Consider the following 17,707-nt stretch of genomic DNA (forward strand, 5'->3'; position numbering starts at 1 on the left):
CACTGTGGGAAGTATTTCAAAAGTTGAAACACCCTTGCCTTCAAAAGCAGGAAAGTTTTTAAAGAAATGTCTTCATCATTCTTCTTTGCAAATACTGACAAACATTTGATCCACTGAAGTTCAGTGTTATTCAAAGCCAGGCACGCCTCAGCCAAGCCCCACATCCAGATATTGGGGGATACCTGCTTAACCTATAAATCTTCATGCCCATATAATTTCTTTCCAATCAAATCAGTAAATATAATTTTAACTTTTTGAACTCAGTATCTATTTTATTTGTTAGCTAAAACCACAAAAATTTTTCTAAATTCTCTCCAGCCCTTCTGTTTAACCAGTCTATGTTGCAATGGTTGGCCTGCAGCATTTCTATTTTTAGCTCTAATGGAACAGTCTTAAATTGCTTATTTTCTGTTTACTAAAGACATTGAGCTTGTAACCATGGAAACTGTGGCAAGTGCCACAGCTCAACTGTTTTATTAAATGGATAGAAGTTACGGCTGCAAAACTTGAAAGGCCAGCATGTCAATTTTATACACAACTCAAATTGCCATACATACCACATTACAGCAAGTACTACATTAAATCTTAGAAGTCAGAATCTGGTCTTGGTTGTAATTATATAAATTGTACTATCTCTCTCCTCAATGGAAACAAATAAACAAACAAACAAAAATATTCTTGTGAAATCTAGTTCAAGATCTGTTTTTATCAAATTGCGCAGGATCTCAAGTTTCGGTGATTACTGCATTTGAGTGCCTAAATTGCAGATAATGTACATTAAACCAGTCCCTATTTATTATGGGAAGACCCCATCTCACAGTTGTGTCTGCATGGAGTTTTTAGCACATTATTGTACTGCTTACAGCAGTCACATTATTTTAAAACCACTATGTTCTGTAACATTAATAGAAAGAATTAAATCAAAACTAATGACCTTGTCAATTGAAACTTCTAAATCTATAGAGGAAGAATTAACACAAAGAACTCCTTAAATCTGTAATTAGATTTTAAAGTCAGAACATCCTGAGCACCAGAGGTATTGTAAGTTTACATACCATTACTTTTAGTATAGGCTGAGTATGTTCCATAAATGTAAAAATTAGGGTATTTTTAAATTCATACTTTGAGTTGTGTATAACGCTTAAGTCAAATTTCTCTGAAAATTAATGCAAATTATTAGCACAGTTTAGAAGATTTTTGTGATGGAGTGTAAATCAACTAACAAATACGATTTTTAACACAAACCTAAACATTTCCCCCAAGTGCCCAAAAGACTGAGGGCTAAAATAAAAATAGTGGTATATTTACATCCATAAATACTTAATGCATGACTCATCCTGTGTAATAGAACCAAATGCTTGAAAAATGTTCAATATTTAGAGGAATCAGATTCTGCTCTGCTTCCTTCTCAAGGACTGTGGTTGGAAAAGTGTTCGCATCTCTACTTTTGGTGTTAAATATCTCCATATTACAAGTCTGTCTATACAGGCACTTGCTGTGAACAAAATAAAGCTGAGAAGTAAAATTGACATTTTAAAGGAGACACCTTTGGGTAAAGGTAAGACTCCTAGAAATTACAAACAGTGGTATTTTTTTCTGTGAAAACATTACTGTTTAAATTAAAGAATAATATATTTGATGCTCAATTATTGAATTCAAAGAAATATTCTTCACTGTCTGCTTGTGTAACTAGACTTACTGAAGTGAAAAAAAAAGGTTGTTTCCTTCCATTTATATATTTCCTTCTTTCTTTTTAATCCATCTGCAGGATCTACCTTCATTTGCAACACCCACATAATTCCAGTGAAAAATCAAGAGGGAGTAGCAATGATGTTTATTATTAATTTTGAGTATGTAACAGATGAAGACAATGTGGCATCTCCTGAGAAGTGCAAGCCGATATTACCATCTAAACTTGTAAATCGTAAGTTACTCAATAAAATTCCTTTGCTTAACTCAGTTTTTATCTGCAAAGTAACCAACATGGGCAATAAGGTTAGCAAAGAATGCAATCCCATTGGTTGACTCAATAATTAAAAATCATAAGAGACTAAATGCATAAATAAATATTCTGATTTTATCAAATTGAAGAATTTAGATTGATTTGTAGGATCTTGGGGAGCGGAGTGGTGGGTGTACAGGAAATGCTTTTGCTTTTATTCCACTTTGGGGCATAAGTACTGTCAAAATTAGAAAACTCAGCACAAATGTCCACTTCTTACACAACTAGATTGTGTAGCTTTCTGTCCCACTATCTGCAGAACATGTGCTCTTTTGCTGACCTTTCACTGTAAGCAGCCACAGTACACGATCCTTCTGCTTTGCATCGCCACTCACGTAATCTACTCTTACTACAAGATTTGCCAGAACACATCCCATTTGTACAAGCTCTTAGTAAAGCACAGCACGCTCTAACAGTGAGCATTAACACTTGGAAAACACCTTTTCACAGCGAGATAATCTTTTAACATTAGTACAATAAAGGAACATAAGTATTCCAATTGTTAAATCGACACTTCCATTTTCCCTAGGTAGGAAATAAATACTGATACAATTCTCATTGTGAGAAGCAAGGAGAGAACTTTCTTGATGCAAATACTACACAGTGCCTGAAGTGTCCATAGAACCTACAATTGCAGGATGTATAAGAATGTGGCAAAGAGAATTTTCATTACTGAATTTTCATTACTGGAATTTTCATTACAATTTGCAAATAATTATTGTTCACCACATATCACACTTTTTAAAAAGTCTATATAAATAGTCTTTTAGAGTATATGTTTAAAATCTTATGCTTTTATGCTTCCTTTTCTTATTTTATTTTGCATTGGGTTTGGAGATTTTTATAACAAAATAACAGAGTTTTTGTTGGGATTTTTTCAGATACTAAGAAAACACTTTTTTTTCCTGCTAATGATACAGTTAAAATGCCTTTAAGGGATATTAGGAAAAATAGAAAAATTGCATTAGAAAAAATTCATAAGTACATCAGGTAAACCCTACCTATATTCTGGTTTTATTTTAGTATATCATGGTGAGTTTGAAGCATCTTACTTCCTCCATTTAAAAAGCCATTTTATAACATAGATAAAATTGTTCAGCTTGTCCATGCTTACTGTGGTTTTATGGACAAAATAGAAGGTAAAACACCAATTGGGGAGAAAAAACAGAGCTTCATGTCTTGAAAAAGAACATTTTGTTCTGATATCTGTGACACATCACTGTACACTTTCAAGTATTATCGTTTGCTGCATTTTAAAGTGAAAAGCAACTAAAGAGGAAATTGCAAAAATACCCCCATTTTGTCAAAACATCCTTCTCTTGTTTTATGGTATTTACACCTGACATACACATGGGATTTCCTTTATGAGAGTTCTTGAAAAATTAATAGATGGGCCTCCAAGCTCAGTACATAGCTGATCTCTCTCAGAGAAAGATCAAGGTGCAGAAGGAGGCAAAGAAAGGTGCCTTGGACCATTTTCCTGCTAGTGAGTACAGCCAGATGCCAGAAACTGGCAGAAACTAGAGCAGGCACATGGCTGTTCTGTCTTCTACTGAGTTGCTCATGGTTTCAGAGCAGACTGTTATGTGGGCCGGATGGGATTGATGGTGATACAAAATATGCTACCTAGCCAAAAATTCCTCTTGGCAAGAAAGAGGCCAAGCTATGCAAAACAGCCAGAAATAACTGCAATATACTGTGTACAGTTCAATGGTGGTTTTAAACTACAACAGACAAAAGCCTTGAAATATAGAAAAGGCAGAGAAAGACCAATAAGCTAGAAAAGTCAAAAAAGCTGGATGGTTTACCATGAAAAACATTTTTTGAAAGTCATGTTCCCAGCATAAGAAAGGTACACAGTAGATTCTCCAGGAGATAGATAGTTTTTCATCATCATAATCTATCTAGAACAGGTAAACCAGGTGATCTCTTTTCACTGGATCACAGACAAAAAGGACATTAATAGGTACTGGTTCAGGAAAAAAAAAGAAAAAAGTAACAAAATCCCTTCAAACGCAGCAACCAATTTAGAGAATAAAAATAGAGAAGGAACCAGACACATAACAAGTGCAATACATCTCTGACAAACAACCAGAAAAAGCAACAGCTAATGACAAAAGACAATAGATTTCAGATTACATTAGCATCTACTGCCCAGAAGCACACAGATCATGAGAGATTTCTTTCCAGAGCTCCTTAGATTGATTTTTCTCATATTAGAATGCCTTTTCTACATAAGAGGAAAAAAAAAAAAAAAAAAAAAAAAAAAAAAAAAAGACTGAGTCAGGTTGCAGGAAAGAAGTAAAAGCTGCTAGGAAGCAAATAGATTGCAACTATTTTCGTGACCCTAGAAAACAAGATAACTTTTCATACTCTCATCCTTCCTCTAATGGATTTATCAAGAGTTGATCTAGTTTATTGAGTGTATCTTTGAAAAAAGCCTTTCCTTTTTTGCAAAAGCTTCTATTCTGCAGGCTGGAGCCAACAGTTTTGAACACTACCACTTACCATAGGGCTTCTTATGACAGAAATTGCCACTGAGATGAGCTCAGTTAGTTACAGCAGAGTGCTAATAACATCAAGGTTGTGGATGGTTGTTGATGTCTGTATGGGTCATTCACTTAAGATCTGGACTCAATGATCCTTCCATTTCTGAATATTCTCTGATTCTGTAAAATCTAATGCAATGAAACAAAAACGCATTTCATGCAGTGAGGAAAAGAGGGATTTTAATCTGTTAACGAGCTGAGGGCCCTCTGAACAAATAAAGACCTATGGAAGAAAAGTAACATTTTTTAGGTTTATCTCAGTGACCGAATTTTGCTTTGGATAGTCAAAAATTTAAAAATTTATCAGCTGAATACCTACAGATATTTTCAACAATATTTCCAGTATTTTCAGTATTTGTAAGCTCTCTAGTACAAGGATCCTGTCTTTTGTTATGTGCCAGGATGATGGCTAACACAGGTTCTGATTCAGCAGTAGGCTTGGCAGATGAGGATAATAATAGATTATTGAAAAGAAAAGGTATGTTTCAGGAGTTTGATGAGCACATTTGAGTATAAATAGAATTATTTCTAGTCTGGTGCTCAAGAGTTCCCATCTTATATACAGCAAATGTCTGAATAAAAAGTAATGTGAAATGTGAAGGTAGTGGCTTAGCAATTGAAGCGCAGAAGTCCTTTGAGTTGATCGTTTTCTTCCCCTAATTTTTTTGACAAGAATTTACCACCAGTTTTCGCTGGCAGCTGGTACAATTTTTGTATAACCAAATAGTGAAATTTCAGAAGATCCTAGTGTGCACTAATCCTGCAAATAAATCACAGACAAATAATTTTTCACTCTTTTCATAATTTTGCTGCAATTCTATTTTCCAAATATGCCAGTTCCCTATCAAAACTAAAGAAGGCTTTGTTCATATATAACTTCTCTTTTTTGAGGAAGAATGGGTATAGCCCAAAATTTTAGCCATATCTTTTCATTTAAACTTCTAATCAAACTTATTTAATACTTCCCCTGTTCCATCTTTTTATTCAGAGACATGCTGAAATTTCTTCTGTATATACTTATCCCACAGCTGGGTAACATCCTCTTCTCCAGTAAAAATATATTTGTATAATGTGCACTTAAAGTGAGACTTAGAGAAACTGATTTCTGCTATAGATGCCCATTCATCGTTCAACTTTTCTAAGCTTTGTCTCATTTCCATATATGACAATTCTACTCATTCTTACTTCAGTTGTTTTCTAATAAGTTTGTTTGTCTTTTGTGTTGCCTTTTCTTAGATCATGTAAACTTTACAATTCCAGAAATTAATATCTATACCCAAAGATAAAAACACTCAATAACTTTATTCCACCTCATTTTACATGTGAATCACTTGAAGACATAAATACCTGCTTTGTAAATGAAATATTTGTGCAGTGTATTGAAGTATTAAGGCAGATAGTTTTGAGCTACATAAGCTCTAAAAATGGATTTTACTCATCTGTAATAGTTCTTTTGGGCTGTTCTCTCTTATACCACCTAAAACCCAACATTTGCTTGATTGTCACTATAATGATAAAAAATTATTTCCAAAAATGTAGTTCATAAATTTACATGAATCTAGCCATTTGCAAAGCTATATAAAATTTTTAACTCCAACTGAAAGAATGCATAAATAAATTATCTTTAGCAAGACACTTGCGGTAAAAGAGAACTCATTTCTGTTAAGACTCACTGTAAAAAGAACAGAGCTTCGTGTAGATTATCTACAATGAACTAAATTAGGAAGAAGTGTGATTTTATGCCACCTTAGAAAAAAAAAATTCTTTGAACACTCACAAATAATAATCTAAATTTAGCTACTAGAAACAGTTGTTAACCAAAATAATATATGAATTCCCATTCAGTGTGTTGTACAAACTTCATTAAAGTTCCTGTTGTAAAGTATTAAGCTGTCATTTTGTGTGTAAATGTATCTGTTATATTAATGGTTGAGGAAAGGAACCCTTAGTTTCCAATTTTATTCCCAAATCTCTCAAACATTCCACTGTGGCATATTCATCCACTTCATTATTTTAAAAGGACTTTTGACAGCAATTTGCAGTAGCGGCATAAATTATTATTTGGTCATGGCACCTGGTTCTATTCCTCAAAGCTGTGAAATACTCCTTGTCTGTAAAACTAGTGACTACAAGATATCAAAATCAACCATGACATAGATTGGACTCAGAAAATCAACAGCCAATTCAAACTGACAGAAATTCAGTCAGATTTGAGGATACTGACTTCAATATGAAAAATGTGGCTACAGTTTTTCTACTCAAAAGAGACCATTTATGGGATTGCAATGAGAAAACCTTTCAGAAATCAATTCTGTGTTGTCTTCATTTTCTGCCCCACTTAGAGCATTCTACCTTTTTACTGACCTGTAATGCTTTTCTAAACATTTAAACCAGCCCTGTCTAGATCATAACTTTTATTAATCAATTGGCTAAAATAGCTAGTCAGATGAGGTAACTTTATCACAAGTTTTATTCCTTTAATCTCAAAACAGTTGGAGTAGCTAGAAGTATTAACCTATAAGCTGAATATTGGTTCCCAAACACCATGTTTATTACCTCATGGGAGAAAGCCCAGAAAGTTATTTGATTAAACATGTAATTGCATTCTGCCAAAGAGGGATATTTCAGGATTGTCTTAGCATTTTATCATTTCAAAATCTGTAAGCCCTAATAAAGACAATCTGGAGTAATTTTTTGGGTTTCTTTCTGTGAAGGAAATGAGAGGATCTGTTATGCATCCTATAAATGGATAATAACCTTCTTTGGATAAGGTTCAAATAAAATGAAGAGGCTAACAATATTCTTAAAACAGCCAGAAATATAATCAGAAAACCTTTGAAGCCACTTTTCCAAGGTGCTTACTCTTCAGCAAGTTTTCCTTTTTCCTACCCCTAGTAATGGAGTTACATCTGAGAAGCAGAGAACACTCCATACACTGATGTAAACAAGTACAGCTGCAATTTAAATCAGGCCTTTCCTTCCAGTTAAAGAGCTAGCACAAAAACACAGTATTTGCTTTCATCTGTGCAAAGAACTTTGCCATATAAGTATAGCAATTTGAAATGAAAGGGAGGCATATATTTTCAGTCCTAGAATATTAGGACTGCAATGTTGTCATGAAATACTGTATATTGTTTGATGCAATTTTGCCCCATAGAATATGGCACATGTAAGTAAGAGTAACCCTCTCACTTTGCCCAAAATGTAATGAGAAATTTGTCCAGGATCTTATTTTTAGCTGCACCACTGGAAGCAAATTCATCTTCAGTAAGGGCTAGTCAAGAAAAATTGTGTTCAGGAGGACAAAGGTTTCTATCTAGCCAACCAGCAGCATAGCTCTGAAAACCCCAGTGTCAATTATGTGTATTTGTCTCCAAGGTAAATTACAGTAAATATTAGGCAAACTGAAGCAGTGCTGAACTGCTAGCAAAGGAATATGAGCAAACACCAATCACCAGTAAAAGACAGAAGAGCCTCTGCTATTACCACTTTCAGTGCTCCACAAACACCTAACTGCCTAAATTAACAGAACAGCCACTGAGATAAATAATTGTTCTTAGTCTTCTTCTACAGACAGAGAAATACTAATAGGGTAACTCTGTTTCCTCGTGATGGCTGCTGTTGGGGATCATCTTAGAAAGGAAACCTTCCTGGATTCCATGAACTGTGATTAGCTGCTGAGATTACAGCCTCACCCAGCTACAATCACAGAACTGTTTTGCTGTATCTTGTACAAACATTCAGTAAAAAAAGAAGCGATCTCTGCTTAAAGAGATTGAAAATGAAAAAGCAGAAGTGACACAGCTTTCAGTAGCTTTCAGTGGAGGCAACTTATGCATACCACACTGGTTTTCAAGTGATATATTTTTATTAATTTTTAACAGGTCTCCTATCAATCTGTTCCTTTCAGGACATTTAAAACAGGGGCATTCTGTGAAGTAGCTTGAAGACTAGGATAATGATTTTCTGAAGTCATCCCACAATTATAATACATACCCTCAGGAAAGCATAAAGGTAGTGAGTTTTACTTCATTCTCTGATGTAAGAAAGAGACACGTCTCAATTATTCATTATAAGAATTAACACAGAATGTGACACATCTGTGCGCTTGCTAAATTGAATTATAGATTTTGACCTTGAAGAGGAAAAAATCAAAACTATCAGAGTATCTCAAGCTTAGACAAAAATGATTCTACCAGAAAACAGAAAAAATTCCAATGGATATGAGATGCTTCTAGATGGATATTGTTTACCAGAAATATAGGGTGTGTAGTTATTGTCTACAAAATTAAAATACTTGTCTTAGATAAGCAAACAAAATAGATCTTTAGATAAAAATAAGGGAGTTTACCTCCAGTATGTCTTCTCAAGCATGGAATCCTATCATTGGTAATTTTAAGCAACCAGGCAAGTTGGGCATTTCAAAGACCTGAGAGCAGCTGGCAAAGACACATAGTCTGAAGAGTTCTTGCCATGACAACATGAAATAAGTGAGGCCTATCAGGAATATGAAGCTAAGCTCATATTGTAAACAAGTTTCAGTGAATAAAGTCTCTTCTAACAGAATTTTTGAATTCTTCAACCTTTTAGTAAGTTTCATCCAAGTAAACTTGTCTTTGTCTAGCAGAAAATTTATCACTAATTAGAAGTTCCATTTCATGAGAAATAGCATGTTAGTCTGTGTACACCTAATTTAGTTTTCTGTCTGGAACTTTAGCAATCTTTAAAACATGGAAATTGGAACATCTATTGATCTATGCAAAAAAAAAAAAAAAAAAAAAAAACAAAAAAAAAAAAAACAAAAGGCAATTATTAAATATTTCTTAATTGAATAGTTTTTAAATTTTCCAAATAAAAAGTCAATGTACTTTCAGAACAACTCTTCTACATATTACATATATTTTTTTTTTAATTTAAGCTACCTGAATTTGCTTCTAAAACGAGTGGAAATTTGATATTCTGCCTTCTTTTCTTAATAGCCTGTTTATTTTTTGAATCTGTTTCAAGCAAAAGCTTTTTGTAAATTTAGTTTAATTGTATTTCAGATGGTAACAACCTTTCAAGTGGCTCTTCTTCAGGTAAATCTATCTTCTAAAATTCTATCTGCAAAAGTCCTTTTATTGCTTTGTTCTGGCTATATTATTTCAAGATCTCATTACATTTTATGGAAGACTGCAAGTCATAATATGGCTCTTTCTTGCACTGACTGAATATTTATTTCTGCAAAACTATAGATATAACAGCTAAACTATTAACTTTAGTATAATTATATGACATATAAAATCCAAATTTAATGATACTTCTCATCTTATTATTACTGAAAGTTGTAATATGCAGAGCATAAAAAAGCTTCAATCAATATATGAGACAAAACACAGTGCAGAAATTGATAGTAGTATACGAATTCAGTGTTAAAACATAGAAAACATGTCTCAGAGAAAAGCAATATTTTTTTATCCTATGAAGCCTAGCAGCCAAAGTGATGCAGGGCTTAGAACTTCTTGAGAGCTTGATTTAATAGATAGAATAAATTGTCTTTTCCAGCTGCCTAAAAAACCCACCATAGTCATACTAACACAGCTAAATATTGTGCTAGGTAAGAAATAATTTAGGTATAATATTTTCTGCGATGCTTGCTATTTTATTGCATTGCAGTTACTTACTTTTTTTCCTTTCATTCTTCTAATCATATTTAAGAAAGAAAAATGCAAGAAGTAAAATCTCTTTCTGAGAGGAAAAAAAGTTTTTTTTCATATGGCCTTTTAAATAAAAACTCCTCAATTCCTGTAATTGCAATTAATAAGATATAGTAAAATAACAGTTCTATCAACAAGTGGAAGAAAAATAAGTAAATATACCAATTTGTATTAATATTAAAGGATATAAACATTACATATTTTTGATGGACACCCTATTTACATTGTTCTGAATAAATTCTCTCGTCAACCACACACAGCAGAGACCCACAATCAGTCAGAGACTTGATTCCCTTCCTTTCATATTCTGACAGAGTCCTATGGGCAAATATCAAAGTTAAATCTTTCTCACTTACAAGGGAACATAAAGAAGACCACTGATTTCTTATACTGGTAGAAGACACATGCAACCTTAAATTTTGGAGAAAAATAAACGAAGCTCCAAAATTAAAGGAGAACATACCAGAGGATAAAAAAAGAAGTGTATTCAGTATCTGAGAATTATTAGTTCTAGCTCCCAATGCTAATAATTGCATATGCCTTGCTTTTTCCTCCTGGAAATAAATTAAGATTATTTAATGTGCAGAGCAATAAAATTATCCACTTAAATATCCTTCAATACATTTTGGGAAAAAAAAAAATGAAAAAAACATAATTGTCTCTTTCTGTATTTCTTTGTCCCAAGGCCTGCTGTGCCCAGATAGAAAAAAAAAAAGGCATCATCACATGCCACAGTGTTTGCATAGAGTACATTCAAGTATTTGCTGCTATTTTAGACTGTCAGGGTTTAGGGATTCCATTTCTCAAAAGCAATTGTTTCCTTTAGTCTGTTACATGAGTTGCTAGATGATATTTGCAGGCTTTGGAGCAGCAATTCAATAACTATCTGAATTTCTGACAACCTAAATTCTGGAATTCTGTGACAGAAGACATTCAATTATGAGAAAATATTTCAGCAAATATCTGACTTGTGCTGCTTTTCTGAAAGTAATTGTGCTTATCCTTTGGGGAAGTTTCAGAACAATGGTATTATTGAATTATCCCGTGCTCTGGAGGAAAGTCTGTCATAATTGACCTATCATACCTGCCCTTGTCAAGGAAATCTGTTTACAATAGGTTGGTCATTGTGGATATGTGTGTTCTATTCTTTAATCTTATATATTGGAAAAGTAGCATATGTTTCATATTATAGCCAGACCAGTCATTCACCATTGTAAAACTATCCAAGACCTGATTTTCTTCAACACCCTACCACAGTCAACAGGTTGTACAGAAACATAAGCAGTCCCCTTTGGTTCAGCTCTCAGCTTAGGAGAAGTGGTACATTGCACCAGGAAACAGCTCTGACAGTTTCTACACCTCACTTAGACAACATTCTGCAACTCTTTGTGCATTTGAGCTCCTTTGATTTGATTTTGGAAAATCTAAATCTAGGGAAGGTTGAGACAAATAGACTAAATCTAGCTGCCAGCCAGGGAACCTGAGACCAGCTAGTATTTTTTCCTTTTCTTTCACATTCTGAAGTTTGGATAACTGCTTTACATCAGCATGAAAATAACAGTACTACTAGTGGTGCTATAAAAACAGGCTGAGCAACTCTTTCAGGAGCCATCACAACTTTTCAGTTGCCATCTCTTAGGATTACCCTTCTGCAGTGTTTGGGATAGGATTGCAGGATTATCACTGATATGTGCTAAACAAACTTTGGGAAATAAGACAGCATCTTCCACTACGCAGAGACCACTAAAGAAATTGTAGAGAAGTTAAACTGTCCAGTTGCAGGCATTTCTCTGACTTAGCCACTGTGTCTTGTACGTAAATATACATTTCATCATTAGAAATTTGGGGAATGCCTTCACTGTATCAAGGCCACATGCAGGCCAAATATAATTTCCCTTCCTTTTTACAAAATGTTTACACAGAACAGACACAAGAACCACTACCCATGCAAGTGTATTGAGTTACAAAAGAAGTCCTTATTCAGATATTTTTGCTGGAATCCCCCATTTTGTATTGATGAGGCAGGGAATATTTAACCATGATTGTAGCTGTTCACAGGTCTTTTGGGAACTAATTTTCATTGGGTTTTCTTTATTTTTCCTGACACAAATTCCATATGATTGTATTCGGTGTTTAGGAATAGCAATTTTCTATTAATGTCAGCACTTCTTATCTCAATACATATGGGAAAACAAGGATATTAATTTTTCTTATCAAGGCAGGATTTTCCCTGCATTTTTTCCCAAAACTATTAATATAAATATTTTCTTTCCATGAAGTCTAAGTCTTCTCCTTTGATCTCCTAAAATATGAGACAGAATTGAGAAAAGGTTTCCACAACATAAGAAAAGTCAGTTTGAGTTTGAGACTTTGGAGATAATTCTATCTCCAAACAGTTTAGAAGAGTCTTTAACAGCTGAGATGGCACAGAGAATAAGTACAACCAAGAGATCAACTCATCTTCAAATTACTTATTCAGTAAAGCAAGGTTTGAAAGGAGGAGGTAGAATGTAAGTCTGGAATTGTGACTCAGACTCAACTGCTTTCCACAATTGCTCTTAGGAAGACACAATTATACAAATCTCTGACTCAGCATTAACAAGAATTTGGCAATCTAGTCTTTAATAAAACATAAGGATTTTGGTGTAACATTATCTCAGGATTTGTAGTAAATAGTGTCTGCATCTGAAATGTGTTTAAGTATTCTAAGCCAAGATCCATCTGCTCTGACATCATACTTACACAAAGCAGGGGTTTTCCATTACCAAACAAAAGATTTCACCCCATATGCAGGATGCCAGGAAAGCTTCCACTGGCACTTGTAGTCTATACTGGGACAGAAGGCCAGAGGCCTGAATGAATTTTGTTTCATGACAAATTGTGTTATTACACTTCCTTGCTCATCTCAGCTCAGTAAACCACACAAATTCTGAATGGGGCCTCTGATAACTTCAGCTACAGGAGAGAGATGAATGTCCAACACAGCGTGTAGCTCATTACCTGTTCACTGAAGAATAGCAATATTCCTTCTCTTAAGAATATTCAAATTAAAAAGCAGGAAATAGGGTTTGAAACTATTTGTTACAGTGTATAGAAGAAAGCAAAAAGCTGCTCATCTAAGCTTTCTATTTCATGCCCAAAAGTCTTAGCAAAAAACAAAATTCTCACTGAGTATTCTTTCCAGCTGAACTGCAGTTAGACAGCTAAATCAGTAATGCAGGATAACGTGGTCATATTAACGTGGTGAGGCAGAAAAGACCATCTGCAGCACCATGAATATGACTAAAATAGAGTGCCAACAAAAAGCACTGAACAGTGTCTAATGCCAGAAATCCTTATGAATGGTGTTTTTAAGAATTTCAGTGTAATTGAGAAAAAAGAGAATTATAGTATTAGTATAGTATTATTGCACTTTGGATGCAATAAGCTTTCCAAATTTATTTTTAAGCTGCTTTACAGCTCAATTCGATGTGCATTTAAAAATAATAATTTTTTAATGTCCTCTTCAGTAATTTCAACTATGAACAGCTGTAATGTTCAAGCATACCTAGTAAGTTAGAAGAAATGTACACACTCCCAAGGTGTACTCTGCTGAATATCACTGTGTAGACTGAAAAATGGCACCTTTAAATGCAGTTTTAAAGATGCATGATTCTGGTTTATATAACAGAGATTTCTATCTATTTTACTCTTCAGTGTATATGCCTAGAGTGATAAATTCAATGCTAAATGTTTCGAATTCAACAAACTTTTTCAAAAATTTTCAAGGACAAAAAGTAATATCATTACATGGATTTATATTTTAAAGTAGAGGAAAAAAGTGGAAACAAATCACCACATTTCTAAATACTTGGATGTTATTACTAGTCTTTCAGGTTATGTTTTTTATAATAAATTTTCTATTACTTAGATTTTAGAAAAGGTGCCAACAATGAGGTGAGAATGTTTGCATATGTCATAAAATTATTCAGACTATTACTTGAGATTACAAGGCTTATGCAAGGATACTGACTTGCCAATTGATAAAACAGTAAGAGAAATTTTTGCAGACACAATAATAGAGACTAAATTATCTATTACTAATCAACAATAAAATTTCTCAGCTGTTGTAAAAATACCTAAAATTAACAGTTAGGAAAAGAATTCCAAAATTCAATGAAATATTGGTAACTATAAGGAAGCTAACTGAAGTCTAAACAAAAAATGATTATGTCACTTCATTGATTCCTAAGTCTCAGAGCAGCTCAAGCCATTGTCAAAAAGGATTACATTAGAAATAAAAACTGAGAAGAGTGAGAAGCATGTTCAGATGTCCACAATACAGTTACACAAGCATTCTTCAGCTTTCAGAAGAGTTATACAAATAGCAATTCAGCAGATGCACAAAAAACTGTAAACACATAGGCACTATTTGGAGACTGAAGAAAGGGGGTAATTACTAGATATTTCTTATAGGCACTAGAACCCTCCCCAAGACAACAAGTGTATAGCAAATAAAGGGAAGAACTTTTTCACAAACATGCTCAAATTATGGAATTGTTTCCTATAGAATGCTTTGCAGATCAAACTACAATCGTTTTTAGAAAACCTAAGACAAATTTATAAAAGAAACATACACCAAACACTCAGTTTGTGGTTTGAACAAACAATTTCTAGCTCAGGAGATTTCCAAAATTCAGATATCTATAAACTGAGTATGTTCACTGAGAGAAATAACACAGGTAGTAACTCCTAATCTCCTTCTTCATATATCCACTATTGGAAAGGATCAAGACCCAACAGTGTGCTAGATGGACCTTTGGTGTCATCAGCAGCTTTAGCTCTTAGACAGGTTTTAGTGGGAAAGGTACTCTCACCTTCATTCATTTGGAATTCAAAATAAAATTCCATTTTCAATTCTAAATATATAGCACATCCATTTAAAATGCTAAATTATTAAGTTGGATCATCTATTGTTCTCCAATTACTGTCTGCCATAGGCATAAAAGAAACATTTCAAAAATATGAAATATTTCAAAACATGTCAGTATGGAATGATAGAGTTCAATGTCAAGTATTAATAAATGTTAGGTAGCTACAAATGCTGGCAATTTAAACTGGCTGGAAAAAAAAAATCTTATCCCAAACAGAACTCCTTAACCCAGCTTCACTGTTTAAAACACTTATGTAGCAAAGCAATCAGATACAAGAAGTTATTAAATAAGTCAGACTATTTATACAATGACACCTGCCCATTTCAATTATTTAATTCTTATCTTCTGTTAAACATTCTTTAGCACTACTTTTTCTAAACTGTTTAATATGTTTTCTGTAAATCTGAAGTCTCTGTGCCTTCATCTGTGAGTTGCATTACACAAAACTTTACAATATTTGTTATTTAAGTTTGTTTTTTTTAGAAGGGTATTCTGTAAATTTTGCAATTCTTCCCCTGTCGTTTCTTTCTATGCACCATATTATACTCTTCCTCTCAGCTACTGATATTTCTTACCATTACACAAAGTTCTGGTTTTCCACACACTCAGGATGGTCTCCCCTGCCATCCAACACACCAAGCCCAACTCAGCGAATCCCATGCAAATGAAAACAATAATTGCATTGTGTAGGTGCAAGTGAGGCTTGACAGCTGTGTTGCTCTTTTTTCTTTACTTTGATCCTTTACTTTTCATTTTAAACCCATTAAAATTGTTTCATCTAATCATTGGATGTAAGTACTGGAGAGGACTGTAGCAAAACTGATATTCAGCTTATTCCTCTATGCCAAGAAATTAGCACTGGTATCTTCCTGTTTAACCTGTAGCCAATAAATGCATATATCAGCAGTACATTTATAAGCACATGGAGTTCCACTAATAATAGAATCTACAAATATCTATTTCAGAATAACAGCTACTAAGCAAAGTAGTTAGACATGTTCTGGCAATCTTTTGCAGATACATAGATTTTTAATTTAGAAAGGACCATCTGAACCTCATAGCTTTTAAAATAGGCTCTAGAATTAATGCTGCTATTCTAAGCTCAAAAACTTAGGTCTGCCTGAATTATGAAATTTTTTAACACCCAACTATAACAAACTTGGACTCATTTATATTTGTATATTTACACATTCCATTACTAAGCATTTTACTTTATTAGGAATAGATCCTATCATTCATTGTAAGTGAAGAAAAGCTGATTTTAATGACCAGACATTAATGTGCATTATTTTCTTCTGTTTCTGTCTATTTCCATGCAGGCAGGCTTTTTGGGTTCCGGCTACCTGGATTGAGACTTCTAACATACAGAAAGCAATCCTTACCCCAGGAAGACCCTGATGCAGTCATAATCGATTCATCAAAGCACAGCGATGACTCAGTGGCAATGAAGCACTTTAAATCACCTACGAAAGAAAGCTGCAGTCCTTCTGAAGTGGATGATACAAAAGCACTGATTCAACACAGTAGATGCTCACCTTTGGTTAATATATCTGGACCTCTTGACCACTCATCACCTAAGCAGCAGTGGGACAGACTTTACCCTGACATGATACAGACGAGCAATCCACTAACGCATTCCAGGTCAAAGGAAAGTATTTGTAGCATACGGAGAGCCTCTTCAGTACATGACATTGAAGGCTTTAATGTCCATCCCAAGAACATTTTTAGGGACCGCCATGCAAGTGAAGGTATGGTAGAAAGCCAATCACTGTTCTTTGATGTACTAAAAAGGGCATTTTTTCAGTATTTTATAGTAATGATCATCACTTTGCAAACAAATCTAAATATAGTCAACTAAATATAGTGACTCGAAGATGCATTGAAAATATTAAGGGCCCAAATATGCCAGATTTATGTACACTAAATACTGGTTTTCATTTCCAAGGAGACTAATGGAATAATGGTGTCAATTTTCTCTATAGGGTTATAGCAAATATTGGGGCCAGCATTCCTTAAGCAATATTTATGTCTGGGGGGAAAAAATCAGGTGATCAAATTATGATTGAATGCCCCATTTTCTTCTATACTTTCATATATTAGATTGTCTTTGTATGAAATCCTACTTCAGACTGATAAGTTTATTTCTCTTACATAGGCAATGTGCAGATTGTACATTCACTGATCTAACACTGAGACATGCTTTTTCTCTCATGCTGAAGAAAATATCCTCAGCAACTCCATTGAGATGCTTTGTGTAATGAATAGTGAAATACTTAGTGAAATGATGAAATGCTTAGTGTAAACTTCATTTAAGTGTGATTTTCTCCTCGTGCTAGAATATTCATGCAACAAGCAAAACCTACAAAGTTATTTCCTCTCTTTTAATTTTCATTGCCTCTCCTAAATCCATGGAGAGTCCATGATTTCTTCTTGGGGACAGGGAGTTTAAGAAACTTGGGAAAGAGTACAGCAAACAGAGATTTGAAAACCTGTGAATTGGAAGGTCCCTTTGAAGGTGACTTTTGAAGAAAAGTGCCATGATGCAAT

At 34.0% G+C, this 17,707-nt stretch overlaps 1 protein-coding gene across 1 annotated transcript in view; it reads left to right on the forward strand.

Moving 5' to 3' along the window:
* KCNH7 (potassium voltage-gated channel subfamily H member 7) overlaps positions 1-17,707 on the forward strand; it is a 204,496-nt gene that overhangs the window by 116,760 nt on the left and 70,029 nt on the right. Inside the window, exons 3-4 of the mRNA XM_079310429.1 lie at positions 1,769-1,924; positions 16,480-16,908. Of these exons, the coding sequence (XP_079166555.1) occupies positions 1,769-1,924; positions 16,480-16,908 (585 nt within the window). The remainder of the gene's footprint in view (positions 1-1,768; positions 1,925-16,479; positions 16,909-17,707) is intronic.

This window comes from Erithacus rubecula (genome assembly GCF_903797595.1).
Source record: "Erithacus rubecula genome assembly, chromosome: 8".
NCBI lineage: Eukaryota > Metazoa > Chordata > Aves > Passeriformes > Muscicapidae > Erithacus > Erithacus rubecula.